General features: G+C 40.8%; 1 protein-coding gene across 5 annotated transcripts in view; it reads left to right on the top strand.

The window, feature by feature from the left end:
• fbf1 (Fas binding factor 1) overlaps window positions 1-21,162 on the top strand; it is a 33,239-nt gene extending 12,077 nt beyond the window's left edge. For 4 of the 5 annotated variants that reach the window (XM_062973986.1, XM_008104404.3, XM_062973985.1 and 1 more), the window contains 21 exons: window positions 972-1,100; window positions 1,291-1,438; window positions 2,425-2,558; window positions 3,020-3,119; window positions 3,212-3,649; window positions 4,358-4,435; window positions 5,036-5,133; window positions 6,183-6,241; window positions 7,764-7,919; window positions 8,612-8,712; window positions 9,649-9,855; window positions 10,170-10,277; window positions 10,679-10,818; window positions 11,423-11,541; window positions 11,916-12,038; window positions 14,634-14,819; window positions 15,472-15,648; window positions 18,332-18,469; window positions 19,468-19,609; window positions 20,094-20,224; window positions 20,891-21,162. In XM_062973986.1, the coding sequence (XP_062830056.1) occupies window positions 972-1,100; window positions 1,291-1,438; window positions 2,425-2,558; window positions 3,020-3,119; window positions 3,212-3,649; window positions 4,358-4,435; window positions 5,036-5,133; window positions 6,183-6,241; window positions 7,764-7,919; window positions 8,612-8,712; window positions 9,649-9,855; window positions 10,170-10,277; window positions 10,679-10,818; window positions 11,423-11,541; window positions 11,916-12,038; window positions 14,634-14,819; window positions 15,472-15,648; window positions 18,332-18,469; window positions 19,468-19,609; window positions 20,094-20,224; window positions 20,891-20,974 (2,996 nt within the window). In that variant the 3' untranslated portion in view covers window positions 20,975-21,162. Of the gene's footprint in view, window positions 1-971; window positions 1,101-1,290; window positions 1,439-2,424; window positions 2,559-3,019; window positions 3,120-3,211; window positions 3,650-4,357; window positions 4,436-5,035; window positions 5,134-6,182; window positions 6,242-7,763; window positions 7,920-8,611; window positions 8,713-9,648; window positions 9,856-10,169; window positions 10,278-10,678; window positions 10,819-11,422; window positions 11,542-11,915; window positions 12,039-14,633; window positions 14,820-15,103; window positions 15,176-15,471; window positions 15,649-18,331; window positions 18,470-19,467; window positions 19,610-20,093; window positions 20,225-20,890 lie in introns of those variants that run through there. The other variant, XM_062973988.1, reaches the window with a different exon arrangement.
• The last annotated feature ends 2,076 nt before the right edge of the window (window positions 21,163-23,238 follow it).

Below are 23,238 nucleotides of genomic sequence, written 5' to 3'. Positions count from 1 at the left end.
ACTGACTGAGAGGTCATGAGTTCAAAACCAGCCTGCATTGGAGTGAGCGCCTGACCATGAAAAATAGCCCAGCTCGTTTTTGACCTAAGCAACCCGAAAGATAGTTGCATCTATCAAGTTGGAATCTAGGTACCGCTTATGCGGGGAGGCTAATTTAACTAATTTACATCACCATAAAAATTGTCCAGCAGCGTGCAAAAAGGAATGAGGAAGCAATCCATCAAGGACTGGTGTCACAGTGGATGATGAAGCAGCAGCTCCCCCGTGGCTGGAATCGAACATACCCTCATGAAGCTTGGAAGCTGGAAAATGTTAAAATTGCCTCTGTGTCTTTGTCTCTGTCTCTGTCTGTATGTCTAATGGCATTGAATGTTTGCCTTGTATGTGTACATTGTCATCCGCCCTGAGTCCCCTTCGGGGTGAGAAGGGCAAAATATAAATACTGTAAATAAATAAATAAATTTGGGAAAAAAAACATATTGCTCTATAAGAACCTGCCTATGCTATACGATTTGCAGGGGAAGGCTTTCTCTCAGTCCTATCACCATCCCAGACTCTTTTGAGATACAGTTTTCTCAATAGTTGCTCCCAAATTATAAATCTTCTTTTACCAGTTGGCATCCTCTGTGCTGTCTTTCCGCTGGCAGGTGAAGCCCTGTTTAAGGGGTATTTTCATTGTTTGTGTTTGTGACACATAAAGCTTTTAGCGGTGTTGCTGAGTAGTTTTATTTAAAAAATTAACACTGTTTTTAATGTATGTTTTTTTAAACTGAAGTTTAGTATAATTGCATTTTAACTTTTGCTTGAATTCCTGTTATTTCTCCAGTAACTAAGTAAGAATAGTGATGTGGTCCATCATCTTATTAGCAAATAAGCACCTTAAAGATTTGTGGCATGAGTTCTTTCCTTGAAAATGATTATTCATTCTTCTAATGACCATTTGTTTCTAAATGTATGTCTTTTTTCCTCAGATATAGATGATCCCTTGGCTGGACTTTTGTCTGACGAAGAAGAGGGCACAGTGAAGAAAGCACAATCCTTTGCCACTAAAAATGCTCCAGAAAGAAATACTGGAACTGTTAAAGAAAAAAGTACTATTGGTATATATTTCAGACTAATTTGGCTTCCTTGGGATATGTTGATAAATACAGTATGGCGCCTGTACCCACAGGACCTGTACCCGTGCTTTTACTTAGCTGCATGCAAGAAAATATGACCTCTCTAGGAATTTTCTATTTCATATTTTTTTACTATGACTGTAAAATCTGACTGTTCCACGTCATTTATCAGGTTTATCTACAACTCTTTCCCATGCTGTTGTCCCTGAGCGGAAAAGGGATGAATTAACATTTGAAGATGATGAGGACGATCTCATGAATGCCCTGGGATTTGGTGACCACCCAAAGGCAGAATTGAAATTGGGCAGAAAGAGTGGAGAGTAAGCAACTTCTATTTACTAAAAGGCAGTGAGTGAAGTTGAAGAGGGATAATGGCATTACTAGAAATAGAATTCTTTCACATTTGGGATGAGGTAAACTAAGGATAGGAATTCATGCTGCAGTTTGGATTACACCATAGCTACTAGAAGAAGGAGAAGGACTTGACAGAGAAGGAGAAGGAGGAGAAGATAGTAATAATGAATGTATTACCCGCCTCTCCCTATAGCTCGAGGTGCAGTGTAACATCATTAAAACACTATTAAAAGATATACAACAAGATATACAGAGTTAAAATAAAAGTTAAAATCTACTTATGAAATTCAGATTAAAATTCAACACTTAAAATTGACCGGGAAGACCTGACAAAAGAGATGGGTCTACAATTGTGTCTTAAATTCCAACAGCTGATCAAGTCATCAAATCTCTTCCAGCAATTTGTTCCATAGTCTTGGGCAGCTGATGAAAAGGTACTTTGAGTTACAGTTGGCAGTTGGGTTCTAGCAGGCTGCAGGAGGCACCCAGAGAATCTAAGTGTGGGGGGTAGATGCCATTAGTTGTTAAAGAGCATATAACTTTTTTGTGGAATACTCTGTATATGGTGCAACCCAAATACAGTCCTGTATAGTCAGTCCTGCTACAGTTCTGGTCACTATTTCACAAACAAGATGTGGAAAAGCTGATAAAAGTTCTGAAAGAGGAAATGATGAAGGGGTTGGAGTGATTCCTCTATATTCAGATTAGGGGTAAAAAGTTAAAAGAAATATGCTAGAAGTGTTTAACGTTGCAACTTAGCAGTGATGACCCCACAACTATGATATAAATAATAACACAGCATATACATGGCTGGAGTAAATTTGGCTGCAGTTTTACTTGTTTGAGTTGATGTGTCTTAGTGCAGCATTGAGCCATGGATGCAAGCCTTGAATGGCCCATCTACCAACCAGTGAACCAAGTTCTTGATAAAGATAGAATTCCTCTTTGTCAGAAAGGAGTCTCGCCCTGCTCGATCCATGCTAGATGAACTGCTGGGACAAGGAACAGCAAAGACACTCCTGGAGAGACCCAGCACAGGAGAAAGAAAGGAGTTCAAACTGGATAAGAAATACCAAAAGCAAGCAGGCAAGTACTAAAGAGGGACAGTCAATCCATCCTTATTTTCCCTAAACACTCAATATCCCAGGAACCCTATTTTGTCCTTGCTTTGAATCCTCAGAGATATTCTAACAGACAGATCTCAGGCTCAATCCTTGTCATCTTTATTTCTTTTCTTTTTAACCATTTTAAAAAGAAAAATACTTACATATTCCCAGATGATATCTTATTACTAGATTTACTTTTCACACTTGCTCATTTTTTCTAAATTTTCTTTAGAGGAATGAGAAATCAATGGCTTTACAGATAATGTGGGATTTCCTGTTCCCATCAGATCCAGCCAACATATTCAGTTATCAAAGATGGTAGGAGCTGTAGTATTTTACCATCTAGAGAGCCCCAGATTATTCACTTGTGTTCTAAAACAAGGTTGAACTTGGCTGTACATTTCAATAGCTTGAGAACTCAGTGGTGTTGCCCATATACAGATAAGGAAGCCATTTTGGGAGATGAGTTCACTTTTGGAGCCTACCAACCTACTGTGGCATCTGCTCCAGAAGGACGGCAGTCAAGACGGCAATCTGTCAGGTAATAATAGATATGCTAGCCACAAAACATGACATTTTCTCTTACAAGGTTGCCTCTATAATTTTACTGCCTCTCTCTGTTTCCTGTTGTAGGTTTTCCTCAGAGAACCTCAGTGAGCTAAAAACAGACCAAAAATCCAAACCTTCCACCCCAGCATCTGGCAGCCCAGTACGCAGCAAGAGTGGTGGTGACTGGTTGGGGCTGAAAGATGACGATTTTGACTTGCCTCCACCATCTCCATTAAAGGAATCCAGCAAGAGCACCATGAGAGCATCCTCGCTGGATGTGCCACCTGGGTCTTGTGAGGTTGAGCATCCGCCTCCCACCAACCAGGTCCCTTCTCGAACCAAACTAGCCCCTGAAGGAGCAGCACTGAAGCCTGAGCCCACTGAAGATGATGCTGACAGCTGGCTGAGCAATGTCTTGTCTCAAAAGAAATCTCGCATGCAGGAGAAAGTGAAGGAAAAGAAACCAAGACCCTCTGAATCTCAAATACATGGAGAGGAGGAGAATCCCATCACTCTTGCCATGTAAGACCCATTTCAGCATTTGGTGTTTTTTGTTATGTGAATGGCAGTTACACCTGTTGTGATTTGCTATGCTAGATTTTTATGTACTCTAAATTTATTGCATATATTAATATATAGATGCAGTCCCTGAGTTACAAATATCTGACTTACAATCAATTCTTAGTTAAGAACTGGGGTGAGACAACAGGAATTAAGTGTAATCAACCCCTAGGAAGGGAAATTAACTCCTTGAAGAGTTACTATGGGGAAAAGGTGTCACCACTTTATCACACAAGCAATTTTTTTCAAAATGCAATTTTATATATACATACATACATACTGTATGTGTGTGTATATATATTTGGCTGGAGTTACACTTAAAAATGTACCTTTTCTGACTTACAAACAAATACAATTTAAGAACAAACCTACAGAACCTATCTTGTTCATTACTTGGGAACTGCCTTTAGATTGCTTGCAAACACCCAAATTGTAAAGCATTAAAAATAATCCTGTTAACGTATCACACATTGACTGTACCTTGAGCAAAACCTTTTGGGCTGATACGGAGCAGAATATTTTGGACTTTCTGACAATAATTTCACTTCAACGTTATAATACCTGCAGATTGAAATCTGGTTGTATACATCTTAAAGGAATTTCATATAGCTTCTAAATATATAGATATTATAAATAACATTAATACATTTTTGGTTTTATTAAAATCAGTCAGCATATTCCCTCTGCCCAGAGATATCAGCCACCTGTTTCTCCCATGGATAGACCTGCCAGACTAGAAGAACCTAGGTAAGAACTTGTTTCTGTTTTTTTCTGTAGGAAACTGGTTAAACATGATAAAAAACAGGATGCTGAACTCAGTAGATGATCTGATCCAGCAAGACCCCTTCAGAGTTTCCCCTTCATTTGGCTAAGCAAAGCAGAAACCTCATGCAACAGATGCTGGTGATGGTCACAAGATGTTGAAGGGCAGGACTGTGTTTGTTATGTAGTACTGCCTCTACATTGGAAGATACTGTCCCTTTCTCAGTGTGTTTCAGAAATATCACACATCTTGCACTTTAGTTGGCTTCTCTGCCTGGAAATGGGAGAGGAGAGGGCGCCATCTTCTCCATTGTCTCAGACAACAAAATGTTTTCAGCCAGGTTTGATCTAGTGACAATGAGTCTTTCAGCCACAGGCTTTCTTCTTCCTTGGTGAAGAAGAAGATGTTCTCTATCCTGTGGCCCCACAGTGCTCTCACGCCTGAAACCAAAAGGATTATTGCCTAAAAGTTATTCATTATGCCCTGACATGGTATTATTAACCAGATTACAGATTAATATTTATACCAGAATATACATTTCTCAGTTGAATGCTTTTCTAATTATGAATATCTCTTCTTTGAAGGATTTCCACATCGTGGTTAAAATCTCAAGAACAAATGACTTCAGCTTTTCCATCTGATCTCAGGAAAGGGACTCCCTTTGGAGACTCTAATGCTACAGGTGAGATTCAAGGTCTATTTCCATAGTGTTTCCATCACTGTTTACTTTGGTAGCTTTTGGGAAACAGTGTTTACTTGTATAAGTAAACAACAACATTGTATAAATTGTTTTCAAATAAAGTTGCATAATCATTGCTGTTGCATCACTAAAACAGCAAATAGCAAAAACATTTAAAACTTGGGCACCAAACGGTTGAAGACTGCTGGATGCTGTTGCAAATAGGAAATTTATTTATTTATTTGTTTATTTGCAGTATTTATATTCTGCCCTTCTCCCTCCAAGGGGACTCAGGGCAGATTACAATGGCAAATATTCAATGCCATTAGACATATGACATAAAGACAGACACAGAGGCAATTTAACATTTTCCAAGCTTCATGAGGGTATGCTCGATTCCGGCCACAGGGGGAGCTGCCGCTTCATCGTCCAGTTGTGACACCAAGTCCTTGATGGTAGTACTTCATTATTCCTTTCTGCACACTGCTGGCAATTTTATGGTGTTGTAAATTAGTTAAATTAGCTTTCCTGCATAAAGCGGTACCTAAATTTTCTACTTGATAGATGCGTCTTTCGAGCTGCTTAGGTCAGCAGCGAGCTAGACTATTAATGGTCTGGAGCTCAATCCGACCCGGGCTTCAATCTCATGACCTCTCAGTCAGTAGTGATTTATTGCAGCTGGCTACTAACCAGCTGTGCCACAGCTTATTTTAGTTCCTGGCAATGTTCCCATCTATCTGCTTACTTTCTAACCCATTTTCCTTAAAGTTTCTGCTATACACCTTGAATTGTAGCAAAATCTTCTATATCTGGAAAATTAGTACTTATTTTTGCTTGGTTAGGGGTGATTGAAGATGTTTTCCTGCACTATGCAAAACACCATCCTCTTACCTCTCTATATATTTGTTACGAGCAATTAGTGCTCCAAATAACTCTTATGCCTCCTCTTCACTGTAGAGATCGATACAAATTAAGAAAGGAAACTACTCATTCTTTTCTGTAAACTCATAAATCAGTGGCTATCTCTGATACCTACATTTATTGCATTCTAGCACCTGCAGCATTTTTGCAAGAACAACAAGAAGCCTTTAGGATTCCTATGCATTCTCAGGTATTTGTGGGGAAATGATATGTTAAAGATTCAAGGAAGGTAAATGAGTACTTTTTAACATGCACATATATGTTTCTTGAGCAGTGGTTCTCAAAGTGTGCTCCACGGAGCCCTTGGGGATCCACAAAGCATACTGAGGGGCTCCGCAGTTTCCTCCTTCCCCTCTAAGCTTTTCCTCCTCTTTCCTGTTCCTTCCCCTCTTCCTTGCTGCCCAGATCCTTTTCCCCTTGCCTTCCATACTTCCAAAACCTTATTTCCCTCCCACCACTCGGGGGTGCTTTGATGGCAGAAGGGATTGGACTGGATGGCCCTTGGGGTATTCCACTGAAATACTGTTAGGTTTATATTGATTAACATTGTTCTTCCTTTTAAATATTATATTGTTCTTTCTTTCCTTTTTTGTAGTACAAATGAGATATGTGCAGTGTGCATTGGAATTTTTTCATGTTTCTTTCAATTAGTTCATGCAAACACTCTCCATCTGTAACTAACCCAGCCTGTCTGTCAAATTTTAATACACAATGTGTCAAAATGTTTGCCCATGTCTGATATATATACATTATACATAATGTATATAATATATAAACATTTCTTGGGACTCCACAGTAAACTTTTCTTCAAAAAGGGCTCTGCAGGTGAAAAGGGTTGAGAGCCCCTACTCTAGAAATTCATATAAATGTGGGCTATTAACTGAGCTCTTCTCATTGTGCATGGATTTAAAAAGAAACACTAACCCAGGAAACTACATAATCCACTACTTACTGGATCTTGATTCTGGAGCAGTCATGAACTATGCAAAGGACTATGGAGTACTATATGTGCCTGATGTTCCCTTATATCTGTGTTTGGGATATAGATCTAGGAGGCATCTCAATTTGCATGTACCCATAACATTTGGAAGGAATCCCGGATATTAGTATGTAGTTCAGCATCTAGTGCTTGCAAATTTCTTGATCTGAAATATCTGTATTAGATATTTAGCTGTTCTTACATCCAAGATGTTATTGTTATTTTCTGGTATATATTATGAAACATTCAATTTCTATACTGTTCTTTGTACAAAAGTACAAAAGGAAATACTATTTTTTCTCATACTTGTGCATTTCTACAACAGGAACTTGGAGCCAGCAACTAGTTTTGTTTTCTCACTGTATTTGTATAAGCTGTGTGGCTAACATTACAAATGGTACAATAAAGTGCAATACATTAATAGACATATTTAAAACACAGAAAAGTTCTATGAGCACAACAGATACTTCTAGTGCCCAGCTATTTGGTGGCAGAGATCTTGGGTCTTTTCACAATTGGTGACAAGAGCTGTCTTTGAATTTATATGGCAGTTAAATAATAGAGCTATTTATTATATTTTACTTTTTGCAGTGTCTCCCCCCCCCCCCCCCGTTCTCTTAACCAAAGACTACCACACATCTGAGGATTACTAAGCACATTTTTTAATTTTCTCAATCAGTGGTCTCCACACTAAAAATGTCCTTTATTTCTGTCCCCATTCTGCCTTTTACAGCTGCTACACTCGGAGCCCCATTTACTGAGCTCCCCAAATACCATTGAGTATGAAAAAAGGCTAGCAGGTGTGCAGTTGCAGCTGCGAGAGAGCCTGGCAGGCTATCAGGCTGAACTGCTGAGTGCCCAGACTCGCCTCACTGAGCTGGAAGGCCAGGTAAGTTAATCACACCTGTCTGAGATCAAAAAGATGTAACTTCTCTTCCTAATTTTCTTTTTATGAAAGCTTTATCCTATCTGCTGAAATTGAACGTTACTGTTTAGCTTAAAACACACCTACACACAAGAGAAAAGTATTAGCAAGAGAAAAATATTAGCAAAGTGCAAACAATCTTTAGGAGACCTTCTCACCCCCAAAAAAGCAACAAACAGTAACAAACAAACAAAAAAACACTCTGTAAAGTATGAGGATGCTGGTCTAGGGAGTGGGAAGAATTAAGTGGAATATCCATAGTAGAGCCAGGAAAGAACCCTGCCTGAAACCCTGGAGAGCCATCCCTGTTGACTAAAGGACTAGGACAACCAGGAGTTCGCTTTAGTATAAGGCAACTTCATGTGTCTTCTGTATATCTCAGTTATTACAAGAAGAGATTAATTAAGTAATTGTTTGTATTAGCTACTTCCCAGTTGTCTAACTGCTGAAGCACATTTTTAAAAAGTGTTTCTCCTATAATATTTGAGTTTTCCTGCATCAAAGCCAGGTGCCATTTAGCCCTGCTTGGAATAGCCGACATCTCTAATATCATCTTGTTGTAGACATTTAATGTCCTTGTGCATACTGTGTCACAACCAATTTTTGACAATAAAAAGAAACATTTCCAAAACAAAAGTTTTAAAAAATATCTTCAGGTAAGGCGGCTGGAGCTGGAGAAGAGTCAGCAGAAACTGTTATTGGAGAGTCTGCAGCAACGTCATCAAGAGGACTTAGAACTCATTGAGAAAGCTCACAGGTAATGATGGTTGTGAGGGAATATGCTCTTTACATTGTACCTTTAATATAGGAGCCCCTGATGGCACAGTGGGTTAAACCCTTGTGCCGGCAAGACTGCTGACTTGAAGGTTGGGTTGCTGGCCTGAAGGTTGCCGGTTTGAATCCAACCTGGGGAGAGAGGGGATGAGCTCACCCTATCACCTCCAGCTCCATGTGGGGATATGAGAAAAGACTCCTACAAGGATGGTAAAAACATCTGGGCATCCCCTGGGCAATGTCCTTGCAGATGCCAATTCTATCACACTAGAAGCAAGTTGTAGTTTCTCAAGTCACTCCTGACATGAAAAAGAAATTTACCTTTAGAAATAGACATATGCAGCAGGTAGTATGGGAAACTTAGTCATTATCCCCAAGAACTTCTGTGGATACTAGTCCCTCAGATTATACCAGCAGCATAATCTCTTTTACTGTCTCCAAATTATTAAACCCTCACTGGAAAGTGTGCTGCCAGACCTACATCAAAGCCAGGTAGCCATGTAATATGGGTATGCATATCTTCCTTGTCAATCAAAGACCATGATCACAAGAGGTTCAGGTAAGATTTTGCTAAAATCACCAGACTAACTCAAATTCAATTATGAAGACTTTTACAAATACTACAAACATCCACATATTTGTTTTTAGCTGTAAAATCAATGTATATCAATTTCACAGAAATATTTAATTTATATAAAAACTTACCTGGAAAAAGCAAATTGGGCATGTAAGTATACAAACGATATGACAAAATTGAGGTCATCATATTTATGTCATATCATGAGAAAAGATGACTGAGGTATGTAATTCTTTGTTCTGAAAGTATATTGTCCTAATTGCATGAGAGTTCAAAAATGTTTTGCATCCTTTTTTTTTCAACCCAAACTTGAGGAACTGTTTGGGTCTTTGTTGGGGATAGGAACCGTGTGAAGGTGATTGAGGATTCATACCACCAGCGCGAGGAGCGCTTCCAGCAAGAGAATCAAGAGCTCGCACAGCAGTATTTGTCTCAGTGCCAGAATGCGGAGCAGGCCAAATCAGAGCTGCTAGCCCAGCATCAGCGCCGACTCACAGAGCTAGAGCAAGAGAAGGCCAAGGAGCTCAATCGACTACAAGAGCTTCAGCGGTAGGCAGTTGAAATGTGTGTGTGTGTGTGTGTGTGTGTGAGAGAGAGAGAGAGAGAGAGAGAGAGAGAGAGAGAGAGATAGAGAGAAATGATTGGAGATTAGACTGACATTACTTTTGGGAGTGCAAGTCAGATGGGCTAACCTGTTTCTTTTGCCAATTGTTTGCATTTTAATCCTTCAAAATATGGTTAAACTTTCTGTATGACCACAGAATGTTCATTGAATGCATACACATACTCGAGCAACTTGCTGTTTTTATTCAAGTCCCTAAGCATGGATATATTCCCCACCCCATCCCCTTTTTGGTGGTTAGAATATCCATTCTGGAAATGCGCAAAGACCATGAAGAACAACTACAACGACTGAAACGGCTGAAGTCCCAGGAGATTGACGCAGTGACCAGTGCTACCTCCTACACCAGGTAATCCTCTGTTCATTCCAAAGAAACAAAAAGAAGAGTCAGCACTAGAGGAAATGAGGAGTACATTTGGGGGAAATAAATTATTGTGTCTAATGTCCTAGCAGTGAAAGACTGAATATCCTGAGTTGGGCTGCTGCTCCCTCTTACTCCTAAAAGGCAGGAATGATGCAGGCCTCTAAAAAGTGTCATCTAGTGAGAACAGCCCCTGTAAAGCCAATTCCAGATGAATTTGTAGCTAGAAGAATTCAACTAATATCCATACAGACTAATATTTTAATTCTTACTACAGCTTAATTGTCTTCTGTTTCATACTCTTGGGTAATGTGGATGGTAAACAAATGTTTGAGACACAAATTGGTGCAACCTGTGGACTAACATGGAACTCTTCTTGTTCTCTGCAGGTCTTTAAATGGCATCATTGACCAGATGGAAAAGTTTTCAAGCAACCTGAGTGATCTTGCAAACAAAGTAGAGGCTACACACCACACCACGCACCAAGGACTTGAGATTGGGGCCCGCCAACGGGATGAACAGCTAAGAGGTACAATGGGACACAAAGGTCTTTCTCACTTGGCACTTTGAGTTTGTCTTTTTGTCTAATATGACTTGCTGTCATATTGCCACATATTTTCTGTATATATCACAGGTAGGCAAGGATGGGAGATTAGGAGCTGTGTTATCCCCCAGGAGACTCACCACCACCGCCTCCCCAAGAAACAAACAAAACAATTGTCCCCAAATGTCATACAATGCTCTCTAGATGTTTGGGGGGATTTGTGGCCATTTTAATGTAGGCATTGAGGCATTTTAGGCTAAGGAGAGATCTTTCCTGGGACTAAATAGCCCAGAGGGGGGCAGAACATGGTGGAAACTGCCCCCCCCCCCTGGAGCAGCACATGGGATGCACCAGGCCCATTCTGCACTCCTATTTCCAAGGGGAAACCAAGTGTGCAAGTTGCTGTTTGGGGGTGCATGTTTACAAGTGTGCATGTTTCTGTGCATGTTGGGGGTGCCCGATCTTCTGGTTCACTTCTCTGTAAGACAGAACTCTCAGAAGCCACTGACCTACTACTCTTTTGAAGCACTTAATCCCGATTTTAAAAAAGACTTAACCCTCCCTTCCCCTCCCAATTTCAACCTGAAAGTTTTACAAGACCGTTTGGCCCGGCAGCAGAGAGATATGGAAGATGAGCGCGGGCGACTGCAAGAGGTTATCTCTAAAATGGAGGCCAGGTTAAATGAGCAGACTCGCCTTCTGGAGCAGGTGAGCTAATGTGAAAATAGCACATGGTTCTAAAGTATGTTTGCTTTTTTATGTAACTGATTGGAATAAAAGATATTTGCGCCTTTTCTAGAGTAATGAATAAAGAGTAGAAGAAAATGGGGGAAAGTAAATTGAGAACTGGTGAGGGATATAAGAACTCTTTTCTAATGATTGCTGCCTGAATAATATGGTTTTGCAACCATTTATGTTCCAGATGTGAATGAGTTGGCTTTCCCCAAGTATCACCTATTCAGTAATGCTAGAATAGCATCAGGCCTTCACCATTCCCACTTGCCTTACTCAACTGCATTTTTTTTTTGCCTCATTGAGGGATAAGATCCTCTCCCATTTAACACAAGTTTTTCTGCCTCAAGGAACGCTGGAGGGTCACCACAGAACAATCCAAAGTGGAATCTTTGCAGCACTCTCTGGAGGAGCAGAGGAGGGCCATGACCCAGCAGCTGGCTATGGAGAGGGAAGAATTGGAAAGGGCAAAGGTTAGAAGTATTCACTTAAGTAAAGTGAATATTCTCAGCATGCTGTAATTGCTGCAGCCTATACAAAGGTGTTGGAAGACCTAGAGACTCCTAGACAAGTATTCTCCCTAGAAATTTGCTATGTCCTTCAACACATCTCTGGTGATTTCAGTGGGAAGCATACCATAGAATTGCCTGGAGGACCTAGTAAATTTGTAGTGAGACCACTTTTCCCCTGGTGTGGGATATGGGTTCCATAGTTACAGAGATCTTATAGTATGTGTGTGTATATATATTGTTATAGAAAGGGTGAGAAATACAAATTTATAGCAGTGGTTCCCTCAACCATTAATGAACACATGTCTCCTTTGAATTTTCCATCTATAAATTTGTCCTGTAAACTTTATACAAAATTTTCACTTTAATGTTTCTTGTACGAAATGAGTAGGGGGCAATTCCACCTCCTTCAACTCTTCATTGCATCTTCCAAATACACTCCAGAGCATGAGGAGGAGAAGGGGGGGCGGGGGGAATGTTGAACTGTGTTCTGTTGAGAAGTCTGTTGAGAAGATATTGATTGTCACCTGTTTTGCCACTGCTCTTGTTTTAGAAGAGAGAAAATGATTTTTCCATAGCCACAACAAAAAATTAAAGCATTTGATTGCCAAGGGTATTTTTCAATTGAATTTTACAATAGAGATGGCTGATGGAAGACAAAGTACTATTTCGGTAAAATTGTTTCTAAATTAACTCCATATCAGTGTTTTCAATAATCCTGTGTACTTTTCTGATGCTGGCTTTATTTTGGTATTAACCTTGGTTGCTTGAATGTTTGCCATTTTTGTTGGAAACCGCCCTGAGTCCCTTTGGGGAGATAGGGAGGTATATAAATAAAGTTGTGTTGTTGTTATTATTCTGTTATGAAGTTTCAAGGCTTTTGTAATTATTATGTTCTTCTATTATGGGATTTGACATTTGTCTGGTGAACTGCCCAGAGAGATTAAGATATTGGCAGTTTCCAACATGCTTTGATTGTTTTTTTAATTTGTTTATTTATTTATTTATTTCATACATTTATATCCTGTCCTTTTCACTCCCAAAAGGGGACTCAGGGCAGCCTCACAACATGCAACCATTAGATGCCAACACATACAAGTACAGTTAACAACAGATAGTTAAAACATCCATTATAAAAACATCAATTTAAAATTATGCAAGTTCAAAGTCATAATTGAATAAGGACTCTGAAAAACTAGGGTTCAAGTGTCAAGGACAGAACGCCACAAGATTCAAAGTAACAGAGTTTATTAGATTACAGAACTCAAAAAATGCCCGTAAAACACAAGGGCCAGGCAATTTTTGCCTTTAGGAGCAAAAAGGGGCAAAAGTAAATGTTCAAAAGATAAACCGGATTAAACCGGAGTTTAATCCGGGTAAAAACAAACTGCTTTCTTCAGCCTGGGTATAAACAAAACGAAAGCCAAGGAACAAAAGATACAAAGAATGCAACTAATTGGCAGCAGATTCCTCTCTGCTGCCAACACTGTTTTTAGAGTAACTTGCGTCGCTCCCACACACACAGCAGACAGGATTCCAACACGAACAAATCAGCCAGGGATTTTAGCAGTAGAGTAGACCAGTTCCGTTCCGTAGATCAAAGCCAGAAGCAGACGTTTGTAGTTTTTCCAAGTCCAAGAAGGGGGGAAGACAAGCCGTGGTCAGTTCAGTCCGAGTTCTCAAAGCAGGAGATGGCGTCCGTCAAGAAGACGACGGAAGGTCAAGCTAATAAGAGTAAGCACAGGTTTGCACAAACAAATGCCCACACAATTCCTCCCGCCGTCTGACCCTGGATTCCAAACAACTTACGTCTCAGCACAGGAAAGCACACAAGTCTTCAGGGAAGCGTCCCACACACACACGGATCCCAAGCGTTTGCCCAGATTACCTTGCCCAACGCAATTTGCAATTGCTCCCAAGCCCCATTTTATGCCAGTTACAAATCCTCATCACTGTCAGCTGTCCTCCTTAACCCGGGCGTTTCCTCATCACTTTCCTCGTCAGAGCTGGAACACCTCTGACTACGCCCAACAGCATCTCCAGCTGTGGATCCCGTCCCATCCCTCCAGCTAAGCCATGGGTCTAATCCTGAAGGTCCCCATTCATCTTCTGTCCCATCATGGCCAGTGGCACCCAATTCCTCCCTTACCCGAGTCCAATCCATCTCATCCTCCTCTGAGCTAACCAGCCCCTCCTCCATTCTTTCCGTGAACCCCTCGAAAGATTCTTCGTCAGATGGTGCTGCAAATATGTCTCGCAGTCTTTTTCTCTCTCGCTCCTCGAGAGTATCTGACTCTCGAGGAGTCTTACGCCCACGTCTGTCAGTAACAGAGCCATGAGGCTCAATCATAACATCAAGTCTACATTGAAGCTGGGAAACCCACTGAGTCACCTTGAGCAAGTCACGCTCTCAACCTAAGGGGAATGCAAGAGTAGCCTTTTGCCAAGGAAGCCCTTTGATAAGGTTGCCAATAGTTAGAGTCCCCTTTTATGCACCTAATAACAGCAATTAAAATGCAAGAAATAAATTATTCTCTGTGTCATCTTACTTGCTTTTAGAATTCTTTGCTTGAGGAACAGAAATCAGTCATGCAGAAATGTGCCGAAGAGCGCCGTAAGCTCGCTGCAGAGTGGTCAGAGCTCCACACCCAACAGAGACTGATCAAGGAGCGTGCAGAGCGGGAGGTTGACAGGGCTCTGCAGATGGATTCTCAGAGAGAAGGAGCCATCATGAGCTTTGCAAAGGTAAAAAGAACTTCATCACAAGACACTCAGCTCTGGAACTTTTTTCTTTCAGTGTCTTCACTCAGTGTTTCAACTTATGAGTATTCCATTTATAAAATAAAATATAAGAATATAAGAGCCAATGGGGAGCAGGAAACAGGGAAGAGTGTAAAAACCTATTTGAAAACTTTAGCAGCAGCCCTTTCTCCTGTAGAAGCTAATAAAAATAAAACTGCATTGATTACAGGTACATCTAGAAACAGTTATCATTATAAATCATCCCTTCTGCTTTTTTCTTGTACTAGTGTACCCTGAACAGTTTACAGTATACATATAAAGAGGGAAATGCAATATAGACATTGAAAACAATTATAAAGGTAATTAAATATTAACTAAATAATGTTTTTCTCTAACATTACATTCTGGCTGAGCTTGACATAACTTGAAAATAATGAACTACAAATAACCTTGTTAACAGAACTTGTTTATTTGTTGCTGTTAGCAAGGTTTACATTAAAAATATCTAATATGAAAAAATTGCATAAAATGTTTTGATTTACCTTTTTAGTGGCATTATACAGTATATGGGATGTCTCTATTTCAATAGAAAGCTTTGTAGCTGCCTTATATCCTGTTCACAGAAGTATGACATTTCTGAATTTCCTTTTATTAGGAACAAGCAGACCTGAAAATCAAAGCCAGTGAGTTGCGAGCCAAAGAAGAGCACTTGGCTAGAGACAAAGAAGTTCTGGAGCAAGAAAAGCAGGCACTAAGGCTAGAAAAGGAAAGAGTCAATGCAGCCGCTCTGCACATCAAACAGAGGGCAGCTGAAATTGACAGTATGAGCAAGGTAAGAAAACTACCTTTCCCCTATTATATTTCTGCTCTATTTGTGTTTGGAAAAGGAAAGAGAATAAGTCATATGAGTCAGAAAATGGATTGACATTCTGAAGGTCTGGCTTCTAGGCCTGAATATACAAGCAAATCTTATTAATCTCTTTAAATCAAGGATAGGGAATATTTAGTCTTCCCAAAGTTGTTAGACTACATCTCCCATTACACCTCACTGTTGTCTGTGCTGGTTAGGACTGATTGGAACTGCAAACAATTGGAAATCCCCAAGTTCCCTGCTCCAGCTCTAAATCATGGAAATTTTCAGGCCTTTTTTTTATTTTTATTTTTACTTTTTCAAGGAAGACAGTTGAAATTATTTGTGTGGCCATGTATGCCTTAGAATGCATGTTTGCTGTTCAGGTTTAGTTTTATTGTTGCAAGGAACAGATCTGTTGGATCTCCTTAACCTAAAACCTTACAGTCATAAGATACACTTTTTGTCAAGAGTCAGACGCCAGTTAACATACAAAACAGAGTTTATTCCGAAGATAAGCCAAAAAATAACATAAACACAGGAAATATCCTTGAAACACTTCACTTTTCAGTGTTTCGAGAGTAGATTGGACAATAATAACTCAGAAATGAGCCACGCTAATTTCCCATGCTGGCATTCAATAAAAAACTAAATAACGCTTCAATTCAGCTTTGGAAAACAAATAGAGTTAATTGCTGGAAAATAAACAAACTAGAAAAGCAGTAAAGCTGCTTCCACGGTGCAGATAAGCCGAGAGCCTCAAAGGGATGATGAATAGCCGTCGTCAGAAGAATCCAAGGTCAGGTCAGGAGGCAGCAGAAATTCCGAAAGACAAACCAATAGTCAGAAGCCGGGAGTAGCCGTCAGTCAGAGGGCGTAGACAGAAGCCAGGTCAAATTCAATCCAAAGTCCGAAGAGGGTGCAGTCATCCAAAACAGGTCCACGATAAGACACAGCGAGAGCCAAGCTAGATGATATCAGCAGATTCAAATCATAGTCCAAGTCCAGTCTTCATGGAAACAGAGATCCCAATGGCGCCTCAGCAACACCTTGCCACACGCAAAGTGCAGTGGCCAAACATTCCCATTTTATTCCCCTTTCTCCTGGGTGACCAAACACTCACACCCAAACACCAGGTGTCCCAAATCTACTCAGAGTCTGAACTCCACACAGCTAGAGCTCGTGGATCTGGAGTACCTAGCAATTCGTTGGAGTCCCAATCATCCTGCCCACACTTAGCCCCATGAACACTTAAAGAACCATCCTCCCTTCTCCAAGCATCCCAATTGGGATCAGCTCCTGCAGAAACCCCAGGTTCAGAAGTATCCATAAGCCCCAAATCCCCAGACATCTCCGGTAGCTGTGCCCATTCAGTGCCCGCTTCCCCAGCCACCACCTGTTCCTCAGCATCCATCTCCCCATCTGAATCTTCCTCAGAAGATCCCCCATATAGCTCTCTAAGTCGCTTCCTGCGCAACTCCTCCAGTGAACCCTCATCACGAGGGTTTTTTCTTCCTCTTCGAATTCCATCACCATCAACCATAATCCCCGAAGGCGCAGTCACAACACTTTTTTATTGTGAAGTTGGAGTTGATAATGCAAATAAATACTTGAATAATACATATCCTTAAAATGTTACTTTAAAAGTTGGAGAATATGTGGTGTGAATTGTGTACTAAGAGTAAATCAGAGAAGGAGATAGTGTTTGAAGGATAACTTTGAGGATAGAAGCAGGTAGGGAAAAATGGATAGAGACGGGAGTAGTAGCCCCAATGAAATTAAGGAGGATAACCATTGACTTTTGGATTTCTTGGCCAAGCATCAGATAGTTGTCATATGTCCTTTAACTTCTGATTGAAAGTAGTTATCTTTGGTTACTTCCTTATTAGGCCCCTTAGTGTTGTTTAGGAATTGCTTATCCACTCATAGCAATAAGTTATTCCACATGGCACTCAATTTAGTATTGTGTTCATGTGCAATATCAGCCCCCTCACCCACTGTTTCAATATCCACTGTTTGACTTAGCAAGGTTCCAAAAATATTTCCCACCCCTAAGTATTTGTGGGCCTTGTTTAGATCCAAATTCTATCCCAAATATTGCCAAAATATAAAGATCATTATTATCTATGGTATGAGGTACCTAAAGGGGGTCTTGGAATGTATCCCACATGGATACTGAGGCTGGCCTGTAGTATTTAGAAATCACCAGCACCCTTCCATAATCTGACTTCATAGACTGCTTTGGATAAAATCCATAATATTTTCTGATTGAGAAGTTAGGGGAAGCTGTAGTTTTAAAAACCTGGATATTTTGTCACAGCTAGTATGTGAGAAGGAAAGAAAGGAAAGGGAACTGCACATAAGGGCATGAAATTTGTTGCCAGTCTGAAAAACCATGGTTTTGAAGAAACATGATCACAACATATAAACCAGGCAATAAAGCAGCCCTGAAGTTTTTTTTTAAATGAACATTTTGTTCCAACTTTCCAAAATCTATGGTGAAATAATCTTTCTGCAGTGATGAGAATGTGCTTTACAGCTGTTTAAAAGCATTTGCTCCTTGAGGTTCCAGGTTGGACCCTGGTGTGCAAAACTGATTCTGGGGCAAAGCCCCAGAGAGCTGTAATAGAGGCTAAGCCCTGATTCTGTATCCTGTTCTCCATAGCTCTCCTCTCAGAAGTATGAAGAAGGGGAGAGAGCCCTCCTGGAGGCACGGAAGGTAGAATCAGAGCATCAAGCAAGACTGCATGCGATACAGCAGCAGATGGAGCGAGTCAAGCAACAGGAGGAATATTTGCATCAGGTGACCTTTTGAAGCTGAACATGAAATATCAATCCATTTTTTGCTAATTGCAGCTCCTAATACTTAGATAATCAATCTGAGAAAGAATTAGGATAGATTATTAAGGAGAACTGAGAGAGCCTGTGTGGTGTCAGCATTTGAGCATTGGGGTGTGACTCTACAAACTAGGGCTCGAATCCCCACTTAGCATGGAAACCCACTGGGTGATCCTTGTGTTCTCAGCCTCAGAGGAGGGCAAAGGCAAACCCCCACTAGACAAATCTTTCCTAGAAAATCCTGCAATAGATTCCCCTTAGGGTTGCCATTAGCTGGAAAGGACTTGAAGGCTCAGAACAAAAAAGGAATATTGAACAGTTCGAGTTTTGCATGACCTGTTTATGCAACCCTAAACTAGACTGCTGCTTTCAAGTGTCATAGAGGAACACCAAGGTTGTGATGGAATTAATTTGGCTTGTGGGCCTTGAAGTAGAAAGGATGCCATCTTATAATATTGCTCAAGTGGCAAAATTTCTTTATCCAACACTTTTCAATACCAGTGTCTTGAAGCTGAAGGCATCCTGTAGATTTAGTATAAGAACCATGTTGATAAGCTTCTGCCTACTTACAACCTCTAAGACAGTGACTATATATAATAGCAGCTGCAATATCTGAACTGTTTGCAAGAATAGACTGAAGAGAACATTACAGCAGAATATGTCCAGATAGTTAGGCACTGAGATTAGAAAGACATAGGTAATGGTAACCAAACCGATTTTTCAAGGAGGAACACAGCTATGGCATTAGGAGCATCAAATTTTAAAATGCTCTTGGTCGCAGCTGGCATTTGTTTGTTAGCAGAGACTTGATAGTAATGTGGTAACTTGGAAGAATCTGGTTAATTTAAAATGGAGTCTTCTAGTTATAGCACATCTGATCAGGATCAGGATCAAATTGCTGCTAGGCAGAAATTTCACAGAGTCTCCTAAAACTTTTTCCTTTCTCCTGTTGAACTGGTTCAGGAACGCCTCAGTTTGACTCATCAGAGGAGACAGCTTGAACAGCTGCGGATGGGACTCCCAGCCAATAATCCACTGGTGTTCCAGACTTTGCCTCAGATGCCATTGTCAGGAGTTCAGTCCAACACAATCTCCAACATGAACTGTAAGTAGCTCCAGATCCACTAAAAAACCCTTTAGGAGACTTCAAAAAGAGCATAAGAGTATGGTGCAGTGCCTGGAAAGCTTTCTCCCTGTACACAGAAAGCACAACACTGACTTTAAAGATAGATTTTATAATTCATTATTTACTTTTGTCAGTGTTCTTCCATTTTTGACCTTAACAAAGCCCACAAATATTCTTAAGTAACCCTATGACAAATGAAAACATCAATCCACGGCTACACTTGGATACCAGAATGTGCAATGTATTGGTCGTATGGTTGATTTGATCCAGAAAGGTCCTTTCACAGAAGCGGAGATAATATAATTTTGCAAGGCCACGTTCCTAGCATATTCAGAGAAGTGATATAATAACACACACTGAGACAAGTAAAAGCTTTGTTTATCTTTTTTCCAGTAGACAACACACCTGTAGTATCTGTGTAAATAATCTCTGCCATGTTCCTACAGCAAAGCCTTTTTTCCAGATATGTCTGTTCCTGTGAATGATCTTCCTAAAGTAACCCCTAGCAAACCTGGAGGCTCCCAGGCTGTCTCAAAATCAGGACCCCCAGACCTCTATGCCAAACTGGTGCTGCATAAGCTTACAGCTGAACGGGTAAGAATGAAAGGGCAGAACTCCATATCATCCTGAACATTGTTTACTTTTAAGAAGCTAAAAAGACTTAGGCCTGGTTTGATGGGAGACTACCAAGGGATATTGGGTATCTCCAGTCCTGGTTAGGAAGGAACCATTTTGAAGCCCTGACAGTATTAGGAGGCTTCCTGTGTTCCTGTCCAGCTGTTGACCTTCTGTGGATTGAAACGTACAATCAGCAGTACTCTGTTCTTTTTGTCCTCAGAGTCTTAGTCAGCTTTCATCTTGCTTACTTGTATTTAACTCAGTTTTTGTTCCGACACATGCTTCTCTGGGGGAGAGCTGTGTTTAGCTCCCAGAGTTTGCATGAATTAACAGATTTATATCCAGTTGGGTCTCCTATAAACTCAAGACAGTGCACGGATATTTTTTTCTCTGTACTGTAACCGTGTGAGGTTGCTCAAGATGAGAGAGTGAATCTCATGGTGCACAGGGGATTGTAAGCCTAGGTTTCCCGTATTACAATTCAAGTTCTAACCACTCCGTAATGGAACAGAGGAGAAGTAGCACTGTGGCTACTCAGTACCCAGGAGGGGGACCCCTTTTCTTCTTCCACCAAGGAACTCCTTGGTCATTGGGATTCTCTCTCATCACTTTTCTTTCCCTTTAAAAAACAAAATAAAACAGGATCATGACTTTTTGGAGGAAGAACGGTTCTTCTTAGAAACCTTGAAGAAAGCTTCCTACAAGACTTCGTCTCAGTCAGCATGAAAGCAGATGAATGCTGGAGGCAGACTTGCCTGGACTGAAGTTTTTTTCAAACCAAGATGGATTATCATTTCTGGTTTGTCCAATAATTTGGGTGAGAGGCAGTTAATTAAACATGCAAATTATCAAAACCTGTTGTGGTAGAAATTACATTTTGTAAAATAAATGTGTTTTTTAAAGTTTCCTGTAAACTCTTGCTTTTGCCAGACTGCCAATTTTTAAAATTTTATTTCACTAAAACTTTACTATTGCCAAGCTAAGAAGGCTAATCATATCGCATTATCACTCTACTCCATCCCATAACCTGCTTGCTTCCCTTTCAATATGGACTTTTCAGGCTGCTGGTTAGCCAAAACTGGTCACTGATATACATACAGTACAATCCTGTAAATGTCTTCTTAGAAATCATTTCTATCGAGTTCAGAGGAACTTATTACCTTATTCATAAGTACAGACCTGTAGCTCAGGTTTAAAGTCCAAGTTCTGGCTAAGCATTGTTCCTTGTGTGTTTCTATATCTATGTAATGTGCGTAATTCCCATGGAGTAAACAACAAAACCACTGGACCAAATCACACCAAATTTGGCCACAAAAGGCATAGTCATCCAATCTATGTCTTTCCATCAAAAACCCTAGAAAATTAGGTCCAAATTACAGAACCCTTCCCCCCCCCAACCAAAAATTACTAACTACGCATGCGCAGAGGCCCCCGGGAAACTTGCTGACATTAGCCAGGTGGGCGGGGCTTCAACAGCCACCGTGTGCCGTCAACAGTGAGGCTTCCTTCTCTTTCCCCGCCCCCTTTCCCCCTCAGGAGAGAGCGCCTGCAGCGAGAGAAAGAGAGCCAGAGGCCTCAGAGGACCTCTCCCCACCCAGGGAGGCTTCGACGGAAGGCAGAGGGGAGAATGGAGCCCAACTGGCTTCCCACCAAACTTGAGAAGGGAGTGGGCGGGTGGGGGGGGAATAGAGCCAAACGGCTCCACAAACAACCCACACCCAAGGCGGAGCCACGCAGGCTCAAAGACCTCCCCTCACCCTGGAAAGCAGCAGACGGTATTTATACATGGCTCTCATGTCTCCTTTCAACCTTGCTATGAGCCATGAAAATAAACAAAACAAGGCTCCCAGCATTACAAAATTCTACAACCAGGACAGTAAATAAAGAACAACACTCTGAAAACGGGAATACCAGTCAGGAAACAACCAGAGCCAACTAACACCTTCCAACAAAGGATTCCCCTCAGAGTCATTATTATCACATTATTATTATTAATGACACAAAGACATAGTATGACACAGCAAACGAGATATATATGTTGGATTTTGTATCACAAAATCACAAGTCGAACACTTCCCAAACGTTTAGGACTGTGTGATGTATTTTCGGATGATGCGTGCAGATCCCAGTAAGGTGGCCTTTTGCAGTGGACAGATTGTAATTTTGTCAGTGTTTATTGTTTCCAAATGCCGGCTGAGATCTTTTGGCACGGTACCCAGTGTGCCGATTACCACTGGGACTACCTTTACTGCTTTATGCCAGAGTCTTTGCAGTTCAGTCTTGAGGTCCTGATAACGGCTGAGTTTTTCCTGTTGTTTTTCGCCAATTCGACTGTCACCTGGTATGGTGACATCAATAATCCAAACTTTTTTCTTTTCCATAACCATGAGGTCTGGTGTGTAGTGTTCCAAAGCTTTGTCAGTCTGGATTCGAAAGCTCCACAGTATTTTTGCATGTTCATTTTCCACTACCTTTGCAGGTTCGTGATCCCACCAGTTCTTTACTGCTGGGGGGTTGTACTTGTGGCATAAGTTCCAATGAATCATTTGGGCCACATAGTTGTGCCTCTGTTTGTAGTCCATCTATGCAATTTTCGTACAGCAGCTGAGGATACGATCAATAGTTTCGTCAGCTTCCTTGCACAGCCTGCATTTTGGGTCACTAGCTGATTTTTCGATCTTGGCCTTAATTGCATTTGTTCTGATGGCTTGCTCCTGGGCTGCAAGGATCAGGCCTTCTGTCTCCTTCTTCGGGGTTCCATTCGTGAGCCATAGCCAGGTCTTCTCCTTACCAACTTTTCTTTCAATTTTGTCAAGGAACTATTATTATTGGGTTCCTGGGAACCATCAAATGAACAAAACCTGGCAGCCAGCATTAAAAACTCTACGATTTGGACAGTAAATAAAGGACAACACTCTGAAAATAAAGGTATTCCAGACAGGAAACAACCAGAGCCAGCTAACACCTCCCAACAAAGGGTTCCCCCAGGG

The sequence above is a fragment of the Anolis carolinensis genome, chromosome 2 (genome assembly GCF_035594765.1).
Source record: "Anolis carolinensis isolate JA03-04 chromosome 2, rAnoCar3.1.pri, whole genome shotgun sequence".
Lineage (NCBI taxonomy): Eukaryota > Metazoa > Chordata > Lepidosauria > Squamata > Dactyloidae > Anolis > Anolis carolinensis.
The sequence above is the reverse complement of the archived record's forward strand: the minus strand, read 5'-3'. Positions and strand labels throughout refer to the sequence as shown.